Source organism: Pleuronectes platessa, chromosome 1 (genome assembly GCF_947347685.1).
Source record: "Pleuronectes platessa chromosome 1, fPlePla1.1, whole genome shotgun sequence".
In the NCBI taxonomy this organism is placed as follows: Eukaryota; Metazoa; Chordata; class Actinopteri; order Pleuronectiformes; family Pleuronectidae; genus Pleuronectes; species Pleuronectes platessa.
In genome coordinates, this window is record NC_070626.1 from 7,609,547 (window position 1) to 7,634,411 (window position 24,865).

The 24,865-nt window shown below is 39.8% G+C and overlaps 1 protein-coding gene across 1 annotated transcript; it reads right to left on the reverse strand.

Annotated features, from left to right (window-relative positions):
• Positions 1-21,121: 21,121 nt before the first annotated feature.
• On the reverse strand, positions 21,122-24,388 carry phospho2 (phosphatase, orphan 2). The gene is made up of 4 exons (XM_053420139.1): positions 24,308-24,388; positions 23,693-23,770; positions 23,308-23,402; positions 21,122-23,219 (listed from the first exon to the last, which is right to left on the reverse strand). Exons 2-4 carry the CDS (start codon positions 23,761-23,763, stop codon positions 22,654-22,656), a joined length of 732 nt encoding a protein of 243 aa, XP_053276114.1. The 5' UTR covers positions 23,764-23,770; positions 24,308-24,388; the 3' UTR covers positions 21,122-22,653.
• Between the last annotated feature and the right edge of the window lie 477 nt (positions 24,389-24,865).

Here is a 24,865-nt window from a genome sequence, read left to right on the forward strand (position 1 = left end):
ATTTAAATGTAAGTATTTTTACTACTTGCATGTGCATATATCAGTTCCATAAGTGTATGCTAGACTAGCAGTCTATAGAAGGTTTGACCAAAGAACTACTGTAGTTGAGCTTGTCCGTAATAGCCTCAAAATTGTGAATGCAGATGTCGGATCTACTCCTCTTCTCAGCCCAAACTTCTTTAACAGACATCTGCACATGCAAGCTCTAAACTACAAGCACGCTATGTTCTTAAGCAAAATAAATTCCTTCTTTCAGAGCAGTTACTGGGTTGGAAAAGCCCAGCCGTCTTTGTCATTGTCCCACAGTGCTTCTCGGGTGCAGGGCAGGTGGGCAGTTGTTCCTTCGGAGGGTTCCCATTCATCCACAGCCAATTTCCTGCCAGAAAACGCAGCCCTATCCACACCTCTTCTGTCTGAGCAACTAGGATGGCTTTTTTGGCGGAGTCAATGTCTCCAGAGGGCACGTAGAGGTGAGCGTCTGTATCAAGAGCCCAACAGTGTTCCAGAGCCTCCTCCCATGTCTTCTTCTCTTTCACTAAGATAAGATTATCTTCATAACACAAAAATTCCTTTTGAGAACTACATGAATAATCAGACCATAACTTCAAACTGTTGATTAGAACACAATCTTCGATTCCAGGAAGGCCATCGGGCTGCATCCAAAACGGATTCCAGTGAGTAAATGTTGCTGCCACACCCAGATATCAGAATGATCTTCATCTCTGTGAAGACCAATCCAACACTTTGACCACAACGGGCAAGCAGGCTGCATTCTATCTAATTCACTCTTCTCGTTAAAACTGACCAAATCGGTATGGTGCTCCCTGCAGTAGGTTTGAGCTTCAGTTCAGGTCACTTTGTGCGCCAAATGAAAATACTTGTGTTGGTGAGAGGAGCTCACGACCAGAGTGAGGATGAAGATAAAGTTGAGAGGAACGCTGAAGAGAATCCTGGAGCTGTTCTTCGTAGGCATGACTCCCCGAAGGTAAATTGACTTTGCTCAATGGCAGTTCTGACTTGCAGCATCCAGATCTTGACTGTGCTCTCTGAGTCACATCCCTGTTAAGTACCTTAGAAAATCTGTGTGGGTTGGGTTGTGCCAAAGTGATTGCTGTCTCACATGAGGTGACAGCATTTACCTATGAATTGAGCCTGGACTTCACTTGAAATTCACCATCACTCCCTTCATGGCTTCTACATCAAACTGACCAATAATGTCACTCACATTAGTAGAGGATAGTATCAGAACACACAACACACAGGCTCTTCCTATTTGTGACGGTTAATCATAGATAGTCACACTTGAAGTTGAATGTCTTAAAGAGTGTCAACCACCAAGGGTCATACTTTTCATTGATTTATAAACAATAGCGACAGCAGTCTCCTAAATGTATTTTGAGAGAAAGTGTATTTTGTTCTTAAAATGTAGTGAAGTGGTATCATTCTACAGGAGTGAATATACTGACATGTCCTCGCCAGGGTTCACAACCTCCTTTTTTTCTAATTTGGTTGGTAAATCTGGAAACCAGGCAAATCATCCTCTGCTTAATATACAAATAGGCTTGATGCTAGATAATCTGAAAGTCACATCATTGACAAAGTCAAGATCAAACTGGTCCGTGAAAAGAAAAGCACGGAGAAGGTTGCAGCTAAGGTCCTACACCACTGGGGTCAGCTTTACCTAAACGAAACAATTTTTATCTTTTTAATGTTCACATCCAACGTGACTTGAACCTCCTTATCTGGAAACGTTCTGCAGTATTCTTGTGTTTTTTAAGCTTATTACACAAACAGTGTAGCTCGAAAACACAAATGAAGAAACTCTCACAAGTTCTCACAAAAAAAGGATAATTCTCAAATGACATAATCAATGTCAAAAATATAATAATATAATATGTAATCAATGAACGCAAAACTGGAGAAATTTCAAATGACTCATATCCCTGAAAGCTGTATCCCTGTGACTGTCCCTCCATTTAGACAGCGCTGAGTGACACAACAGCTTCAGGGTCCAGGAAAACAACCGACTGACAGACACAGATACACGTTCAACCTGCTTTTCAGCCCAGTTCAGCTTGGCCTCTATGGGAGCATTGAGAAAAAGGGGCAGGTTAAATCTTGTTTTCACCAAAATACATATAACAATGATTTAAAAAATGTAAAAAAAAACATAAACCCAAACGACGCAAAAAAAACGGTTTGAAATCCAACTTCTGGATCAAAATGACACTTTCAACTCCCTGATGGAACATTCCTGGATTCATGTTGAGACCTGACGGTTAGATCTTTTGCAAGACGTCCTCCATGTGAATCAGTGCTCTGAAGATGACACTGTTGCCCTGGTTAGAATTACCTGACATAATCAATGTAAGCTTGTTAGTATTTGACCCCTTTAGGGTAAAGGGCATCACAGATGATATAGAATATGGTCAATACGTCTGACATGACTTGCTAAATGCTGTTAGTAGTTGTTGTAACACACAGTTCCACAAATATGATTCCAATAACTAAAGCGTTTCATTACTATATTTATTCAAGAGAGGGGGATTTTATTTTGAGAGCATTATTACCTTTGCTAAGGAGGTTATGTTTTCAGCCTGGTCCCTGTGCATTTGTGAGCAGTATTAAACAAATCTACTGGATGGATTACTGCAAAACGTGGTTGAAGGATGTAGTATGGGTCAGGGAACGTGTCGTTGCTTTAAACTGGGGCCTTCCTGCTAACGTCAGCACTTGTGCAGTTCAGGCGTTTTTTGTGTGCTCACAAAACATCTGTTCTCATATTCATGCTCTCACTCTTGTTTTGTTTGTTTTTTGACCCTGTCATAATTAGCCAAGCAATAGAATCTCAGGTATGTATGATCATCACTGCCTCATTCGGAGTAGTGACTGTTCAAGATCACCAGATCACTCGACCGCATAGTTGCTGAAAACTAATCAGGCTGCAAAGTTCTCGAAAGAAATTCACTTTATATTCACTTGCAACTGAGGCTACAACCACATCACGATGTTTTAATTTTAGAATGCATCCCTGTTGCCATGTTCTCGCCTGCCATCCAGACTGCTCCAGGGTTTTCAAGCACCTAAAACAGACAAACGCTGAAGGCTGCCTTGTTTTAGTTAGAAAGCTGCTTCTTGCTTACATTGGCATGCACATGCCCAATGTATTTGAATGGTTGCCTGCATCTTCAGAGTTTTTTGTATGGATAATTGAGAAGGCCTAAAATGCTTATATGGATGGACATCCTTTTAAAAATGTGGAATCTAGTATCATGGATGTTGCCGTAATGATTCATGAGTGAATGTGGAGTGATGATAGTCAGAGTCAGGATGGCTGCCCATCTATTTTTTCTTGTCCATGAAGTGATGTAATGTTTATGTGTATGAGCACTTTGGGATTCTTGAGGGTTATGGCCCTCTGTGAGGCCCCAGTGACTCACCATCCATGGATTTAATTGTTGTTGTTGTCATAGGTAGAGATTATTTAGTTTAGTTTGAGGTTTAATAAGTGAAAATGTTGACACCAGCTTGTTAGAGCAGGACTTCTGAGCTAACACCACAGCTTTTGCATTGCAAATACTGTGTGTTCCTGAAGATGCAAATGTGTCATTGTGTTTGCGTGTGTGTGTGTGTGTGTGTGTGTATGTATGTATGTATGTATGTATGTATGTATGTATGTATGTATGTGTGTGTGTGTGTGTGTGTGTGTGTGTGTGTGTGTGTGTGTGTGTGTGTGTGTGTGTGTGTGTGTGTGTGTGTGTGTGTGTGTGTGTGTGTGGTTATTTTGAGTGACAGTGACTATGAGTTCACAGATGAGCAGTGAGTAAATGGCAGCCTGCAGAGATGGAAATGAAGGAATTGCCTAGAACCTTAATTTACTTGATGCCATGTGATCGGAGACATGAGGTGATGTTGTGTTCCCTAAGCAGAACTGGTCCTCATCTCTCAAGTCACTGCGGAGCTGAACAAAACTAAGGCAAATATCTGATTTGCATCAGCTACCTATTGGTGTTGGTATCTCCCGCACATCCACAAACATCCCAGAGGTACAAACTGTTTATCACACTGATTTACAGCAGGTGAGCGATGTGGTCAGGATGGACAAGAGAAATAAACACCGGCCATAGACTTTACAAACACATCACCAAGACCCATCATTCTGCCCAGGGTAATGTCCCATGTCGCCATGTCAAATCAGTATTAACTATCTAGAGTGGAGGCCGGGCATATTCTAATATGTCCTACCAGTTTCATATTGAGCCAAAACATTAGTTTTACACATTCATAATAAAATGAGATCTCTTACTAGGTGTTTTGCTCTGTTTCTGCACTGTTTAGCTGTGTGCAGCGTTATTTGCTAGTGCTATTGTCCATTAGGTTGTTAATTACCACACTTACACAAAGTAAGAGAAATGAAAGTATTTGACATGCTAATTTATTCCAATCTGCACCAAACTTTAAATGGTTCTGCTCCTAACCCTTACAGCATTCTTCCACTAAGTTTCATGGTAAATCCATAGATTTTATGTAATCCTGTTAACTAACATACAGACAAACGAAATTGAAACATAGCCTTCTGGGCAGAGGTATTTAAAAGGGTACTTGCAGAGCACATACCTCTGACAGCCTTATCTTGCTATGTTAAAGAAAGTGGAATAAAACCACATGGATCCACCCCCTTAGTGGAATCCTCTCCAGAAGGTCATGTTAATCCTAACCCCACCCTTCCACCAAGTTTAAAAAAAGAGATTCACAGAAGAAATAATTCTCTCTAACCTTAAAACAGAAAGGAGCTGCGGCCTTGGCCTCACCTCCATGGTCTCCCTGAGAGATCGAGCTCTCAGCCTCAACTTGACCTGCTTCTGTGGAGTGACTGAGCGGTAGAGGAGCCCCCCCCCCCCAACTTGCCTGCGTGTGCTATAGCTGCAGGTGGCTGTGTCTTCTTTGTTATTTTGCTTCAGCCTTTTAGTAGTGAATCCAATTGTTAAAGATGAAGTGAATAATGTGTCTTTGATTTTATGATTTTAAGCACTTTCCTTTCTCTCTGATGCATTTTCCCAACTTAATTCTTAACCAAAGTGTAACCCCAACGTTGATGCATGAAAATAAAATGCTTTTCAGGTAAAGGTTTTCTAATCTAAACTATACTACATTTGGAATGTGGACATTTTACATCAGTGCCATCCACTAAAGATGGCCTCACAAGATACAACTGGTTACTCAGTGGCAATTTAAGAGGAATCACTCATCAACATTTTTATCATAATCATAATTGCGAGATAAAAGTGTTGTGATTTGAATTAACAGCACTGCTTTTACAAGATGCTTTTACTGATAATTGGTAGTGACAAACATTTTTATGTTTTTTTAGGGGATTCAGTGGAGATCACCCCATGATAGAATGCATTAGGAGTAAACAGGAAAAGGTCATCGCATGTGTTACCAGTACACAGACCAGCTCAGCATTGCAGTTTTAACGAGAGCACCAGGCCTTTGCCTTTATCTTATTTTCCTCCTTACTTCTTCTCTCAGTATCACCCTGATTACAATACAGTCATTTCATGGATATGAACAGGTGCCGTATTGCTGTCACGCTGCACCATGGACAGCTGTCACAAGCTATAACAGGTACTTTAAAAGCAATATGTCACTTTTGCAGGACATTTTTATTGTAATTTTTTGCACACTATGCATTACCACTGATATTGCCTTCTGCACATATTTCTAATACCTAATTTCCTTTCAGTTTTAACCACCTCATCCTTTAATCTTCTGTTGTTCTCAGCCATTTTTAAATGCCTTGTGCAGACTCAGGTGAACAACTTTGTGAAGCTCACAGAGAAACACTGAGATACCACTTGGAGGGAATTTCTTAATCATTAATCAACTACCTACAATTCAACTTTATATCAGTAAACACTGAATTAAACAACCCAGTGTCCATGAGTATGTGCGTGGGTTCCCATGTGATGGACCAAACGCTGGTTTAGCATCATTTCCATTTTAACTAATCACCTAAACAATGGCATCTGTTCTTGCCACTTTGGAAAGCCTGGATCCTACGTGATCCAGCATCCAGCATCACATTTACATTTAATCTTTAGGCATAAAGCAACATTATGACAAAATTCAGTTTAATACTAACAGACTAACTGTTTTGTTTAGCCCTCGGGAAAATAAGTTGTTTTGAAACAAACACATTTTAAATAGACTGGACTCATAATTAAAGATTAAAAATAAAGACATATACCACAAGTGTGGATGAAACACACTAAATGTTAAATATAATGTAGAGCCAGTAACATATTTACATCATATAACATAAAAAAATAAAAACCCTTTGTTATTAATATTACATAAAGGCTTTATTGTTTTTATTATCTATTGTGTTATTATATGATGTTAGTATTTTGTGTTTTCATTATTTTGTTATAATATAATATTACATTTTTATCAGTACATTAATGATATATAATATGTTGTGATACTTTGTAGTTATTTAATAACATTTTATTTATTAATATTATTTATTATATTTCATGTTTATGTCAATGTTTTCATCTTATTTTAATTCTTGGTGTTTTATATATTATTCTCAATATTATAGACATATTATACGGGCACCGTATGAAGAAGACAATATCATAAGGCCATTCAATTTGTATCAAGGATCATGGACAAATCTAGGTTTCAGTCTAAAATATCATTTTAAAGATTACTGTGATATTTCTTTAAGCATAAAGGCTCTATCCCATGTGAGTGGATTGTCATCTCAGATTTATCAGGCCAGCAAACGTGACAACAGCCCACTAGCAGCCTCTTCTTCGCCGGCCGGGAAGAGACACGATCGCTGCTGAAGTGTGAGGACATTCCGGCACCAGCTAATTAATTGTAATAAGGCTGGCTGGCAAATACGCTGGCAGTGACAGGCACGGGGTGAGAGGCGACGGCTCAGCTCCCCTACTAAAGCCAGTGTGGAGTTTGAGCCGTCAGGCCGCTGCGCTCCAGAGACTTGCTCTGGCACTCACCTAGATACACATCTGCTCTGATTAATCGCCTGCTTCGCCCAGTGCATACATTTCATTATCAGCTTTAAGTGGGCGAAAACAACAAGGATCAGGGCGTCGAGCAGGGCAGTGACAAGAGGAAAGATGATAGAGGGGAAACAGGGGTGGAATATATTGGGTGTGGATCTAATGGCTCTTCTCGTTTTCCTCTTAGTGACATTGAAGTAGGTTTGACCTTCATCAACCTCTATTGACAAGTAGCTGCAAGAGCAATTCCACAAATCGTATCTGCTGCTACACAAGTCCCCCAATCCCTTTATGGTCTTGAGCAACAGTAGCTTGCTATGACTGAAACAATCAATAGATAAAAAGACATCTAGAAAAAACAGCTAGTAAAGAGGTAACATATCACATATATGAAATGCTGGTGGATCAAATTGACTTTTCAGAGTTTGAGTCTAAAATCACTGGTTGTGGCAACGTGCTGTTGAAGGAGGGGGGTTGCTTTAGCCCCTTGCTACATGTCCCCGCTTTGATCAAAACCCAAAGCAAGATTCCCTACAACAGCTCACGGTAAAGAGCCTTGCTCAAGGGCAACTTGAAGTGAGGGATGGCGCAAACAAATGGTAAATGGTACTCGGTTTTAAAAAGCTGCATTCTGCAAGTGAAAGCAATTCGGATGAGGGGGCTTCACCCTCCACACTATACCAGCTGAAGGATGAACACTCACTCACGTAATTAACAAAGACTCTCTTGTCGATCAGCTCTCTCATTGATTTCATAATTTTTCGCGTCCTTCCTTGTCGAGAGCAAAACTTCTCTGAATTTGTTTTCAAGATATAAGAAAAACTCTAAAAAAGAAGGTTAAAAACACTTATTTTCCTCAAGGACCTTGGGTTTCTTGTCAAGCCATTTCACAGATTCCGCGTAGAGCAACACTGCCATCCCTTGGCAGCCTGTGTTCATTACTCTGACATTTACTCATGAAGCCAATGCTGCAGAGGGGCACCAAACCTTTAATAAAGAACCAGTTATGAAGGCCTAGTATGGAGCATTCAGAGGAGCACAGTGGAACTGGAAATGAAATGGGTCAAGGAGATTTAGATCTGGGCCATTATTGTCAAGAGAACAATGAGCATGGGTTTAAGAATAATTGGTGGAAAAAGGTAACAGGCATTTGTCATGTTAGTTCAGACTGGCTTCTGTGCATACTTAATACGGTTTCACACAATTTCCTGAGGCGTATTTTATCCATCACAGTCAACACTTTGTCCCCAAGTAGAATTAATACAGTTTGAGGAGTGTGTCATTCTTCAGCTGCTTGATAAAGAACAATTTAGAACATCACAGATTCAAACAGTTTACAGTGGGGATTTCACCTGTGATATTTCTGTTTGAAAGTATCAAAACAGCCATCAATTTAATTCAATGAAAAATTTTTGTTATGCTTTTAGTTAGACACTAAAATCAGAATACTAACTGACAATCCTAAACTGCTGATATCAAGAAGCTTATTTACCATGTCTTATTTTTAGCTTTCACGTCAGAATGCTAACGTTTGCTTACCAGCACTGAACTCAGGGGGAAGCTGAGGCTGATGGAGTTTTGCAAGTATTTGGTCCTGAACTAAAGCAATGGTGGTCAATGCAAAGTTGACAGAATAGCTTTCAAATTTCATAGCAGTCCAGCCAACCTATGTCAAGTTTACTAAAAGTATAAACTTTCACCTTCAAGGTGGCGCTATATTTTACGCCAGGGATCATCCAAGTATTTAGGCTTCATTCCTTGGAACCATGAATGTTATATAATATGAAAAAGACCTTGTCAGAAACAAGGTTCATGGCTTTTTTCAGTGGTTTACTGATCTGGTTAGTTTTGGTTTCACATTGTAATTTAAGGAGTGCACTAAAGACCTCTGTATGACATGCGTCTGCCTGTCGTCATCTCCTACGTGGGCTGCATCTGTAAAAAAAAAAAAGGATCGGTAGACGGTCCTGTGTCTGCCACTGACATGTTTTCAATTCAGCTACTGTATTCACTCACCACAACTTTCTTGAATAGAGTGCATTTAAAAAAAGTAGCCTTCTGCTTGAATGGAGAAAATGAATGAGCTGGTTCACTGAGTTCATTTTGATGCCTCTGTAACATCCTTATTCTATTACTACCTGAAAAATAGACGTCCTTGTCATTCAAACATTATGGTTTAAGATGGAAACTACAAGCAACCCTTCTGCCGCTTATGCATCGTTTATTGTGTAATGTTTAATTTAAAAAGAGAAATTGACACTGAAAATTAACCTAACCGTGGTTCAGTTTGATCAGGGTCAAGACTGCCTCCTTTGGACAAAACATTTAGGTTCCTTTCCCACCTGCAGACTAAACTGAAAAGTCCAAAGGGTCCAGACCAGAAGAGCATTGCGTGAAACTCAGAAACTCTATTCAATAGGTGAAATATTTTAAGTTCGGTCCAGAGTTGTGGACTCGTGGACCATCCTACAGAGTGTCACTGACATTCCTAAAGCTATAGCACCCATAGCATGGCTAAAAATAATGAAGACAACACCAGGGATGTCCTTATTGTATGAAGTGTAGCAGTGATAGACAAGGAAGTTACACAAATAAAACCAAAACTCCACTTAAAAAAAAAAGCTCCATTCCTATAAAGAGTTTCAGATGTACCGTATGACACAGAGGATCAGAGACTGTTTGTCTGTGTCACTGTCTGCCTCGCTGGACTGTCAGTGGGTCTGTCGTCATCCACACAAACACACACACACACACACACACACACACACACACACACACACACACACACACACACACACACACACTGCCTCCTGTTCAGAACAGATCAAACTCTAAGTTGGTCGGGAGTCACTGGATGAGCTTGCTTCAGGATACTCAGTAACCAGACTCAGTAGCAGACAGTGTGGCCTCACCGGATGAGCTTTTCTAGAGGAAGTCACAGTCCTACGTTGGAGTTAAAAGTCACTGAGGAAAAGCCCAGGAGCCACATGTGTTGTCTGTCTGTCTACATAACACAGAGAGCAAACAGCCTGAAGCCCAGAGGAACAGGTGGGAGTTGAAAAAGTCAACTGAGGGATAAATAAATTCATGGCATCTCATGAACGATTCAAAAATTCCTAACCCAACAACACTTTTAAGTTGCTTTCACAGTCTCTTCTATTATTCGTTTCTTTGTTGAGGTGGAGTCAACAAACATTAATCAATCCTACACATCATTTCCACGTTTATTCTATTTCCTCAATTTTTTGAGCAAAAACGTGGAAACAAATGGTAACAAAACAATCAAAATCTAAATCTGAACCAGGATGATAAACACAGGAAAGCACAAGATGCGTTTTGCATGGGAGACATTTTGAAAATGGCAGCTGTATTTATTTAGCATTAAAAAGGGGAGCACTCTATTTCCCTGAACTGTAGGTTCACCAGTTTCAGGGCCCTGCCAGTGTGCAGCCTCACTGACTGTGGCTTGAATGCAACAAAAGCACCATCGGTTGGTAACAATGACTCCTGTACTGTTCTGGCTATGAGAAGTTGAAATGAATACATTGTCTGATCATTTTGTCTGAGCAATGCCGAAACAAATGTGTTATATCATAATAATCCCAAAATCATTCCTACTATATGATCATAGATTATTTTACGATCTATGTAGATCCGCTTTCAAACATTTAGTGATCTCCGGATAATTTCCAAACCTTCTCCGGAGAGTCTCTATGTGAGAATGCAGATGCCCCAGTAAGAGCCTCCGTAGTTTCTCTGTCCAACTCCGTAGTGAAAACACCGTGAGAATATCCAAATGAGCCTGTGAGAACACAGCAAGCGATCCACTGCATTATTAACCAGGAACAAATGATGACATTCCTAAAACTTGACATACGCAAAAATAAAACATGAGGAAAATCAATATATCAGAATGAAAAAGTGGTGACATACATGAAGAAGACACCGATCAAGATGTCAAGGGAGCTTTTGGTGATAAGAGCCGACACCAGTATTGATGTGTAGTAAACAAAACACATGATCTCCACAGTCGGATTTCTGCGTTACATCCTCCGCCTGCTGCACCAACCCTCCCCTGAACAATCCCGAGATTCCAGATGTGTCTGAGCAGAGGATCTCCTGCTGCATTTTTCATGTGTGAAAGGCCAACTCCTGAGAAAGTCCAGACCCAACCCGACATCCTTTTCTGACTTCTTCATGAGATCACATGACCTCTCTCCTTGCATTTGGGTTATTTTGTATACACACACACACACACAGACACACACACGCACACAAACACACACACGCACACACAAGTTTAAACAGAAGTTTTTGCCATTGCTGGCTGACTCAGATCACTTGCCCTTACAACTGACACATTTGATCACTTACCATTATTCCAAATAATTGCCACTATTGGTCACAGTAGCTGCTGCTCAGCCACAAGTGGGACAACATTACCGTGATGTTTTAGTCTCAATTGGCCTTTTCTTAAGACATTTGGACATGTCACAGTGGGAAAAGTGCAGGTGTAAATCTGAACCGTCATTGCAGTCAAATTGAACAGATTGTTAGTGTTACTAGTAAAACTCACTGCTTTTCCTACTGTGACAGATGAAAATGTCTGCAGTGAAAGTTTCATGTTTCAGTTTCATGTCAATCTGCAGCAGTATCTTGTGCTGTGCTGGCTCGGGCATTAGAACCCTTGTCAATGGTTTTACTCACTCATACACAAATGATATTGTTTGGGCATATATTGACCTATGAAATATAGAAAATATGTACGTATAAAGTACAACCCTGTACACATGTACATATATGTAAGCAATGTATATTAAACCTATTGGTAATTGGAATAGTTTCTTATATTGACATACTGCATATGTCTAGCCCATATATTTGTTTGTATGTGTATAATAATTCTTTGACATATATTTCACGAACATAATAATCTACACATATACTTGTATTTATGTGCAATATACAAATTACAAAAACATGCATAGTAGACTACATATTTATATGTATATTTCACGTATATATATATATGTTATTCAAAGAGAAATTTTATATATATATAAGGTGTGTTTTGGCTCAGTGTACATTTTTCTTAAACAGATGTGTTAAATATTTACAAAATATATAACATAACATATGGTAACATTTATGTATATTATTTACACATATAATATATGCTGACACTGTAGATATTTATGTTACATACTGTACATATATATCCATCCCAAATCAAATATAGGGTAATATTGTAAATATTACCATGTATGTTTAAAATAAAAAAGAATGAACCACATAGAATGTTATATATATAATAACATATTGCCTTTATGGCAACTTCCCTCTTAATATCAGGGCATATGGGTAAATCAGCACATTTCCTGCTGTGACTTAAGACTTAAAGGAACAGTCAGTTTGAGAAATACGCTCTATTTTCTTGCCAGAAGTTGGATAAGATCGATTATATTCCCACAGCCTTCATTAAATATGAAGCCACAGCCAAAAGACGGTTAGTTTAGCGGAGCAATGACTCCCTGTGTTAATTAGTCAGCTTAAGAGGCGCTGGATGGCAGATTTTGTTGCATTTGGACTCTCTCAAAAAAGCGTATTTCACTGAGTGTCAGCTTACCCGAGGGATAATGGAATCCACTTGGGCATTAAACATCCCTCCTCCAGCCTGTTTCCCAGCTCTTTCTGATGGTTTGGGGCAGGAAGTTCAAGAGACAGACCCTGGAAGAAACAATATATTACAGTAAAAACTCCAACCAGCCCAGACTGGGAGCTTTTAAAACCAGGTCACCCATTTGGCACTACAATAATTCAAGGGAGGAGTTGATGCTATATTTTTGGCAATTGCTTTTATCTTTCCACACTCTGGGCCATTATAAACACAGATCCAACCATGTGAACGGGCGTGTATCTGTGTGAGAGTTGTATCTCTCCACCCTCTGCAGGTAGGTCTCTTTAGAACTGTATGTACAAACAGCTCGGTATGGCCACCGCCCTCACCGCGCCCTGTCCTCCTCTCCGTCATCTTGGCAGGTGAGACCCGTTCCTCTGTGTGTGTGTGTGGGTCAGAGTTTTGAGTTTATACCCTTCCAGGTATAGTTCAATGGCACCAGGCACATCCCGCATTTTGCAGGGAGCAATTACATGACAACAGTTGTGTTTCAAGCCATTACAGGCTCGGATCTAAGTCATATTTGTAGGTTTATTTGTTGGCAGGATTACACAGAAATTACTTGATGGAGAAATGGGGACTACATGGGAAGAATCTGTTCAATTTTGGTTCTTTTCATTGACTATGTTTTATAACTATTGAATCAGTTAGATTACCAGACCACCTAATTTCCTTTCTATAAGAGCATAATAATCATACATAGAATTGCTGGGCCTTGGCGGAGGTAGTTTTTTACATAAATAGACTAAAATTGAAATGGGAAGACTTACTCATGAGCAGTTATGACAATGCTCCTGCAGCGTGTTTATCTCTGAGAAGATTGTTATTGTAAAGATTAACTTTGATGTAAGGACAGGGATAGGGGCAAGTGATTAGGATACTCCACTGGTCAACTTCTTGTTGTAGTCACTTGATTACTACATACTATATAGATGTTCCCTGCGCCTGTAAAACCAAACTGAATAACATTTATTTGTTGCTATTCTTAGGATTTTTTTCATTCTATGCAACTAAATTACTTTTATTCTTCTGCCACCTATCTGACAGCTTAGCTCATAGTTCACTTTGAAGATTGAAAAATGCAAACCTGAGCCCCTAAAATGATGTAGTGTTGTAATATCAGCTTCTCTCCAATTAATGTATGTAAAATTAGTATAAAGTGCTTTAATATCTTAATTTCTCAATTTAAAAAGCTCTTTTTGTGATTATTATCATTTTCATAAATTTTCCATCATTGTCAGATAAAGTTGTAAAAGGAAAAATGACATTCAAGTTACAAATTAATCTACTATATGCATTTCTATATTTTGTTTGATCCCTGTTGCATCGAGTCCCTGAAGAAGATGAACCAGGTTTAAAGATTTGTCCTTCATCCCCCCTAATGAGCCACTCAGTGCATCCAGCTGTTCTGTCCCAGTGCTGCATCTCAGTAAGAAGTGTTCCACTGGTAACTTTAACATCTTGTGCTCCATTAAACCACTATGAGTACCGCTATAACATGGGAGTTAAGATGATAACAGAAAGAAGGCTGTTATTTAGTCATTTTACAGCAAGATATTGGAAATGCTCGTTTAATGTCCTTTGAAAGCTGTCATGATTCAGTCACCTGACCTCTGCCACCACTTCCTGGTTCTCTTATGCTCGGACGGTACCAAGCCCGTGTCTATCCACTCCTAGATATTCTTCTTCTTTTATCGCCCACTGAAACCTGCATCAAATTGTTCAGCCTCCCTGATATAAGATTACTCAGAAAGCATCTACAGGGAATAGAGTGACTTTGGTAACCATAACTTATAGCAAAGTTATTTATGGAGGGACTGCAATAGATCGGTAAGATTTATTATGTTCCTGGAGAGACCACTTAATTAAAAACTACAGTTTTTTGTGTGAACCCATTTGTTCATGTGGAAGATTTCTTTGAAGAGTCCTCAACTGAACTGTTTTCACGTTGTCATGTAAAATTTATAATTTTGACCTTGTTAAGAATTCTGTTCAATGGAGAGAGTTGTTCACTGACCTGCCTGCTCAGAGCCTGGAGATGTTTTTGTTCCAGGGTGGGGCATGCATGGAGCAGCTAGAAGGCCTCATGGGCCCTCTTCACCTCTCCGACCTGCAGCAGGTGAACAGCCGGCAGCTAACTGCACTGTGACTCTGTAAGAGTTGATATAGGCCACCAAGCCCGGACCTCATTGTCCACTAGCAGCAGTCTGGAGAAGAAAGTGTCAGTCCACCATTATGAGAATAAAAAAAAGACCTTGTCTGGACTCCCAGGCCATGATGAATTTTAAATGGGATAAATATGAACTCCTGATGAGAGACAAATGGATGATCGCATCGAGTTCATCGAAGAAAACAGCAGCAAAGTTACTGCAGCATAAATTAAAACTAAAATAGCACATGAATAAGGATGTCTGAACATCAACTGAGAAACCAGTGATTGTGTAAGGCTCGAATAAATGAACAAATAAACAAATGTGCTGTACAAAGAGTACAGCACAGAGGAAGTAGAGGAATTCTGACAAATAACAGATCATGAACTTAACTGAGAGCTGGTGGAGCAGGAGGTCCAGGGAAAACAGATCTGAATCTTCTTCAAATGAGGGAGGCTGATTCAGAGCATATGGAGAACAAAGGGTTAAGATACAGGCACAAGAAGCAAAGCCATCAAAACTCAGCAGAGTTCTGCCAAAGCAAAAGCACCCGGAGGTAGTTGACTTTCTGTCAGAGGAGGAGTGTCTGAGCCGGGTGCTCTTATACTGGTGCAGGTGAGTGAGTTGACTGATGGTTGACTGATAGCCTGTGTGAAGAGTGATATGCTAAACGGGGACCAGAATTCCTGACCCCAACAGTGACACGCAGCACCGTCATCACCACGTGCACTAGCTCACCTGCAGGTTTTTTGTCAAAAGTAAATAATTACATGCAATACCAACATGAACTGTGATATACATCTGAAAAAGACAACATACATCAAATCTTTCCTCTGGATGGTGGTGGCAGTAGACCGAGGATTTTAAATACCACCTGATCGTTTTGATCTACAATATGTCTGTTCACATACTGCTGTGACTGGTGTGATGAAAATTTGACCCATGGTGAGGCGCCTGAAATAAAGAGATCTGAGACCAGTAGTCTTTTAGTGAAGGTAGAAGGTCAGACAGTCATACAGCATGCGAGGAACATTCTGTAGAGGGAATGACGAAGAAACCTTCGCAGGCTAGCTCTTTTATGCAGATTAGGTGACCCTAGCGTTGAAGGGGTGAAGTGTGTGTGTGAATAGATTGAAAGGTGACATCCCAGGAGGTAGAAACATGCTGAGGGCCTCTTCAAGGTCTTTGCAGAGGATACGAATATACAGAGTATTATATCAGAGCTCTGATGTCTCCAGGTCGGGCTTTTAGGCCGTGGACCTTTCAGAGGTTGACACCAGCGTGAATCTGCTGTGAGGCCAGTTCATAAAGGTCACATTGGCAGTTACACAAGCAAAGATAGTATAATAGTAGTGTTATAGTATAGTGATAACTTTCATTACAGTCCTCTCTTTTGATTATACAATGATCACAGCTGTAGATACAAAACTCCATAATAGACATCAGACTCCATTGAACAAAAATTCCATCCAGAACGTCATCAACACGTTGATAAGAAAGCAATTGCTGTTTGTTAAAGAAGAAATTCTTATGTTATTGAGCAGGAATGGAGATTGTGCTCAAAGCATATTTACACTAAGTCATCGTCAGAATCAGTTTCAGTGCTGGAATCGCTGTGTGAGTGGCAGATGCATCACGATTATGGTAATTACAATGATTAACTCAATTCCGTTCCTCGTAGGCAATACCTCTATCAGTACCATTCCCACTGCTGCTTCCTTCATCTCATCAATGTTGTAAATATTGTTATTATGTTGATGTACTGTACTACACACGACAGACATCTGTTCTATATTATTCCCCCAGTTAAAACGTATTTTGGTAGCTTCAGCTAGTCCTTGTCGAGGGATAAGGACAGAGGATTGTCACAACTTGGGAAGCCGAGACTAATTGTGATTTGTGAATATGGACTATACAAACACAATTTGATTGATTGATTGGTTTTATGTGTGTGTGTGTGTGTGTGTGTGTGTGTGTGTGTGTGTGTGTGTGTGTGTGTGTACGCATTAATTACCTAACATAACAGTGGGACATTTACAAGGAAGACATTGAAACATGCACATAATGTAGCGCCCCCAGCTTTAGTCTTTCGAAATCTCTGTAAGTTTAAAGTTGTATCATTCCTGTAAGTGCTGCTGAAATCCATGTAGGTTTACTTAGGTCATCCACAATACGGAAGAAAACTTCACATCAGGGTCGCTCCCCTGTTAACCATCACAGAGAACATAGCCCTGGCTCCACCATGTTGGTTTTAGCGATGACTTGTCTCTCCCTTAAAGACTCTTCTCCCTTTATTCCCCTCTCTGACAGGAAGGTGTGAGGTCAGGGAGAGCAGGAGAACACCACCCTGCAGCTGGACTCCATTGTCTCTCTACAGCCTGCTACAGCTCTGCGGATGTTTGCTAATATGGGAATCACGCCACATGAACCAAGGTTGTCTACTTGAATGACTGCCTTTTAAATCACATTGCATTTTTGTCATGAGCTCATGGTCCTTATTCATACATGTACTTGTTAGTTAGCCCTCCACACAGAGAGTTGTTCTCCTGATACACTGAGATGAGGCAGGAACTTGACCGGTCAAGGCTGATTGACTGCACAGTACAGAAGTGCTTCAGTTCCTTTAAGTGACATAATCCATGCATGATGACCTCCTCCTCTACCTTCTCCTCTCTCACATACCAAACTTGATGGGGCTCCTGCTCCTCTGCCACGTCAGCAGCAAATGGGACCCGGAATGGATGAGCTGCTTGCACAGAGCGCCACCCTTAGGCAGAGCAGCACAGGAGCACTGCAGAGCAACGTCTGTTAGGAGGCCTTCAGAGCAGAGGCCTCTCTCAGGGCATCCAGCAGCCCAAGTTTCTCACATCATGGGGTCTTTGCAGTTATATTTATTTTCCCCTATCTTTATTCAAGCGTGTGGTCTTTCAGTTTGAGACCAGGACTTTTGGATTTCACCTTCAGATTTTTTGTAATGCTCTCACTCAAAACCCTGCCCTGTGCTCACACCAAATATACCCTGCTTGAACTCAGATTTCCTGGGCTCCCGCCTCAGCTCCTCTCGGGCTTACGCTGCCTGTGTACACACATGAAACGTTTGCTCTCTGCATCCTAATGGTTGGGAATTTTGACAGACTTTTTGCACATAAATATCCAAGAGCAGATGAAAAAATACAAGAGAGGACATTTCAGAAGCAGCATGAGCACGAGGAGAAGAGCTCCAGCTTCTCCTCGTGGTGGAGCAGGACTGAACAGAAACAAATTAACACAGTTTTACAACATCTTTCCTAGTGAGCTTTGTTTTTGTGTGCTGATTGTATATGCATATTTCTATCTGTATTACTGGTAAAAATGTGTGTGTATATACAAACAATTATATTGAATTATAATTATCACATTAAATAAGATTATATTGTACTGTATTAGATTGTATTAAATTCTATGACATTAGATAAGATTCCTCATCTATACTGCTTATCGAGGGTCACACACGGGCTGGAGCTAATACACATTTTATTGAATATAAATATTATTTTAGAAGCTACTCCTTTCAAATTGTATCAAAACGTAAATGATTATATTTTGGATGGTTTGCAGAAGTCATGATCATCATGGTGGGGCTTCTCTTGTGGTTTGCTCCTCAATATAGTTTGATGTGTTCCACATCACCCATCTAACAATGACATCGACCAGGATCACATGCATGCAATCCACATTATGTCACTAGAGTTGTCAACAGAGTGGAAATGAGACGACAGTGGCTGTAAGGAGAGGGGTGCAGTGGGGGAGGGTTAAGAGACCTTTAGGCTGCAGCAGATTTAAATCAATGGGCCTGTTAAGGCAACAGGATTGGTTCATAGATTAAGATAAAACTAGGTATAGACCCTCACTATGAAAATGTTTATCAATCAGTTAATTATTCTGTCTATAGAAATCTGTGACTTCCTCTGCTGTCTGATCATCAGTTCTCATCCTACAGATATTCAGTTTACATTCATATGAAGAAAAAAACAGCAAACATTCATTCAGTGTCTAAAATGTTAGTTTTTTGAAAGATTCCAAACTATGTATTGATTTACAAAAAAGTTGTTTTGTATTGATCAACTAATCAATAAGCTGCATGTAAGCTTGACTGCTCTTGGCACTGAGAGTTACAGTGACCTTTGGCACAACACTGGCATTCTCATAATTAATCTCAGTGGGAATGGACCGGGCAGTGATCTGCTGCACAGATGTGAAACAAATATCTGGACTTGGCAACATTTAAACAGTCAAACTTCACAACTGTGCTCAGAAAGGTAATGTCTATTTACGTGTTGTCTGACCAGGCTGCATTTACGCTGATAGAAACTCGGTGTTGTCCTGCTTTCAAAAGCTGTGAGTCCATGTGAAAAGAGGTGTGATGTTTTTGCACTCAGTGTGTACTTTTTACACGTATGTGGAAAAAGTGCCTGCAGCTCCTTAATTAAAACGTAACAGGCCTAGTCGCTGCAATGCATGCTGGTGTATCGAGTATTTTGCTGCTCTGGCACTTGGTGAGCCTGCTCTCTGACCTGAACACCGATCTCTCTCAACTAGTCACACGACGATTGCCCCAGTTTGACACCACACTGCTGCACACAGTTGTTACTTATGCAACGAGGCTTCTTCCTCATCTCAAGCTTCCTCCCGATGACGAGTAGAGTCAGACAGTAAAGAGAGCCTCCTGCTTGAATGATAAAAAACAGCTCTGATATGACTTTTGACAAGAAATCTCTTGTGCCACTTTTTTTTCTCATGTCAGTCTTGGGAAGAATATATATATATACACTTTTTCAACAGATGTATTCAGCTTATCACCTCATCAGTCAAACCACTGGCTGATGTTTGGGTAACGACTACAAGTTGCATTAATAATCAGGAGTGTTTGGATGGATATAGGAGGCCTCGGCCATAAGGGACAAATCACCCAAAAAACATACAACCTACATCATTACATTCTTCAATCTTCCTGCATACACTAAGTTAAAAGAACAATAGTTAAGAGTTATGTCAAAAGCCACACCACCATCCCAGGCACATCAAATACATTTAGACACCCCAGTGTCGAACAAAACCTCTGTAATGTTGACGCTGTTGGCAGGAGGATAGTGGCATGGGGCCTCGTTAGAGGGTTTTCAACAGTGGTGTCTTTTCAGTCTGCTGTACAAAGCCCATCAGAGACTTCAAGGGGGTTCTTACATAATTAACATTTCTGTGGACAAATCAGTCGTTCTCAGGGGCCCCCTTTCAGCTCAGGGCCATGGGAAATTACCTGCTTTCCAGACCCAGTTGCAAAGCTCATGTCAATATGATATCATAAAAGACAATGATGGCTCTATAACCTTTACTAAACACACACACACACACACACACAAATATGTATGTCCCATGTATTTTATCATTTGCATCATCACCATCTGGTAAAACTGTTTAATTTGTCCTGTAAAATATCTCAGCATTTGTCTGAGATTGTTAATGCTGACGGGCAGATGTTAGCATGCTAAACTATGATGGAGACCATGGTGAAAATTACAAGACAGAGACGTAATAATTGTCATTGTGAGCATCTCATCATGTTGACATTAGCTTTCAGCTAAAACTGCAGCATCCCAGAACCGCGAACAAACTTGTCATCTTGTTCATGGATAGTAATTAGTTTGACCTCTGAGATTTATTCAGCATTAACATATTAAATCCTTCTGATGTTTTCTAACCACACCAGAAGAAAGAATGGAGATATCACACTCAGGGGAGACATGATACAGCTGTTAGTGTTCTGTGTGCCAAAAAATAAATCACTTCACTTTATGCATGATGCCACATGTCATTATAGCCAATTTCTAAAAAAGCGTGTGTCATTCTATTGGGGCGTCAGGTAACAGACAGTCTTTGCAGGTGGGCAACCATCATCATCGATCAGCCCATTGTCTTCTCCACATGTGCTAGTTAGTTAACCAGCCAATTAGTTTAAACAGACAGGGACATACTGTGTTTACCATTAACTGCTGTCTGACAACTGCAGATCATATGCTACTTCTCTTTAGTTGATCATTGTTTTACTTCAGTCCCTACATGCATAATTCTCCCATTTAGAGAACTACACAGACTGTCCCAGATTACCCAAATTCACCCCAATAGATATAAACTCCTGACATAGAAATCCTCGACTATTCTCTATTTATATTTGTGTAAGAAAAACAGAAAATGTACGAATATAATGAAGTCCAACACCACATCGCTGCATTGTTATAGGAGCTTTTTATTGTCACTCAGTGGTTGACCAAAGGAATCCACAAGGGTTCTGGTTGTTATTACATCATTATAATTAACAAGATTAAGAATAATATATAATTTATGTTAGCATGTTGCCGCAAGTGTCACACAAAAATCTCAAAACACATTTTCCTGAACATTTAAATTCCCTTTGAAGAATTGCTGGTGCATTAGCACAGCACTTTAACAACAACACTACAGTCCAGTGTTAACTGTAAAATGAACCTGGATTAAGCCCCAGGACTGTAGCGATATTGGCACAGATTCTGGATAATATGACTGAACAAAGCCTGAAACCTGCTTGAACATGAGAAGCGTTCAGTGGATGGACAAATGGAAAACCCTTTGTTCAGAAATGTTATCCACATTACTCAAGTAAACCTCTGGGACAATGTATAATGATGACTTTTTGTTCATTTAGCTTAAACTTATAAGGTTTAGGTCATTCAAAAAAAAACACAGTTAACATGATCGGGTTATCAAAACCTGATTTACGTGGATGTCCTCTAACCTAAGACCTGAGATGTAAAAATGTTAAAAACAGTGAATTCAGTTTTTAAAAATAACATTAAACTGCTTTGACATTATGAGCAATTTACGTGAAAGGGCAGTCTGCAGTTTCTATAAAAAAGTCTAAAGTTTCTATAAAGATGAAAATACTGTTTGATTTCTTCAATCTTATTAAAGGAAACTGATGTAAATCTATGTGGAGGCAGCTACATTGCTGCTGTAAACAGAGGTGTTTAAAAAGGAGTGTGTAAATCATAAATAATAGTATTACTGATATTTTAATCATCTTCTAAACATAAGTACGCTAAAGGTTGCACAAAGGCTTAACACATAACCAATAAGTGATCTCTTATATTCTTCCCTCTTATATCAAGTACTGATGGGTGAACAACATGATGGAACATGGTAACCACAGCTGATCTGAAACCTGAACACTGGTCTAGGGGTTGGGATATACTAACAAGAGTAGCTTTGGGGAATTATGCTTATTTGCTTGCTCTTGCTGGTAGCTAACCATGAAGCTATACTCTAATGTCAGTCTGTTTAGTATGAAGACAGGAGGGGATTAGTTTAGACTGGCAAAAATACAGGAAGCAAGTTATAACCCTAACCACAATCAACACATTATGATTAATTTGTCTGGATTAGGACATAATGCTATTCAGCTCTACAACTGCTGGGATGCTCAGTGTTTCACCCTGCTTCCAGTCTTTATGTTGGGCTAAGCTAACAACTGCTGTAGCTTTATATTAACTGACCAGGCTTATGAGAGGTATCAATCCTGTCATCTGATTATTAACAAGAAAGCAACCATTTGTTTGTTCAAATCCATCTTGATTTACCTTTACTTTTAATAAGATAAACACTGTCATTATTTAAAAGAATCCTACAGGGAACAGCAAGAGCACCCTACAGTGCTGACCAGCCATTTGCAATATTTCCTTTACAACAGAGAAGTCAGTAAAATATTGTTCTATATGGGCGCTGCCTACATCTGCATAGTAGCCTTCAGTTCCTGGAGGATGTCTGTGCCGCTGCTCCAGGCAAGGACTCTGGCTCTCAAAGACGTGTCGTGTTCCTGCCCTTCACGTTTGGCCAGCAGTTTCTCCAGGGTGAACCCCTTCCTGGGCATCACAACATCATGCCTCCTCAGACAGGAAGTAGGGCAGAAATCGTTCCCGCCATCGCCCACGTAAAATATACGCTGATACTCCACACTTACATCTGACCGCCCTGACAGGTAAAGCTCCAGGACTTTCCTCTTACAGAGGTTGACGGGGCATCGGTCGCAATCGTGAGAGTGGTAGCACTTTACCTCCAAGTACCCGAGCTCGTTGAACTTAGCTGGGTTGGTGAAAACCTGGTCAACCGCCACCTGGAGCCCAGCTGCGTGGAGGATCCATTCTATGAACATGGTGTTGGAGTCGGAGATGACGATGCAGTCGATGGTGCTTTTATTCTGTGATATGAACGTCAGCAAGTCTGTCATTCCAGCTGTGAAGGGGATGGTCTCCATCACACTTCGGACACTGTCAGGGCTGACCTCCTGGTCTCCTGGGCGAATGGACAAGTAGAAGGGGGACTTACATTTTGTGCAGCTCTATGCGTGCATGAGTGAACACCAAATACAACTAATTCTCACCTATGTAGTTCATCACTCGGCCCATGAACTCAGTCCAGTGGCCTTTTCTGTAGGAATTCTTCACAGAGTCAGGGAGAGTCTGATCTGGAAGGCATCTGAAAACACAGAGAACAAGAATAGACCCACTGTGGAGAAGACTTTGGTATTGCTCTTCATACAAATATAAAGAAAACCTGTTGTAGATCTACAGTAATAAGGCCAACATTAAACTCGGTCACTGATAGTGTTATCTGGTGATGCAGTCAGTGTGGTACATTGATCTACTCGTGTAAAATGAAAGCAGCAGTTCAATAGATTAAAACACACGTTGAATATGTCAGTCTTACTTGTGGTTGTAGGGGATTATGTTGTGATTCATTCATTGATCAATCAATATGTAATTTACCTGATCACCCAGGTATCACTGTTGTCATCAACCACAGTGTGGTCAAAATCAAACACCATCAGAGTCTTCATTTCTCACCTAGAAAAAACAATAATATGGTCTTTAACATAAAGTCTCTTTAAATAGCTGCGCAACAATTCTTGCTAGATAAAGCCATAGTACACATATTAACTCAGTCCTGTAAATAAGGACTGTTCGTATATATTATTAACGTATTAATATGTATACATTATCTAAGTAGATCATGCTATCTCAGACCATTACCGTCTCCCAAAACACTCTTTCATATCAATAAATATTTTTCCTTCTAAAGCCGATTGAATCACAGCAACCGAAAACATCCTGCAATGTTTTGAGTTAATTTGTAATCACCACAAAGTTTAACTTTAAACTGACTACGTTTCAAATGACAGTTTAATCAAGAGACCGGTTTAATCTGGTCTGTTTACATCAGATCGGCCTAGCACAGCAGCTAGCCCTTCCATTAAAATGCTGCTACGACGACTCCCATAAAATAACACATATTACAGTGATTTAAGCATTAAATTAACCCAAAGTGCAACGCTATAAACACATGCAACTATAAGAAGCACAAGAAGTGATACGAGACGTTACCGGTGAACTGACGTCAGTCTGACGGACATGAATCTACCGCTGGCTTCTTCGTCTTCTTCTTCTTATGATACAAGAAAGACATGCCACAATTCTCACTGCAACACCGCCACCGGCTGTTGAAGTGTGTTACATCTACAATATTACTACAAAGTCTTCTTCTATTATTCCTAATACTACGACTACCACTAATAATAATACAAATAATACAAATATCATAATAATTCATGGATCTAGACACGTTTAATGGACAGATATGTATGACTTTGTGCTATTTTAAATAAAAACCCAGATCTAGGGAATTTTTATGAGAAGTCTGAAGCATTATTATTATTATAACTTTTTATTATTATAATTATTATTATTATTATTGCATATATAGCAGCTGTCGTTTATATGTTAAATATAAACATGTTATCATCATTTTTGTATATTCAATATAAGTTTGTTGACTTGTTGTGATGAAAATTTTGATTTGGTTTAATTTTTGACATTAATCCAATTAATTTCTTTTGCTATTTTCTTCAACAAAAGGTAAATAGACTGATAGTCAGTGGAGTG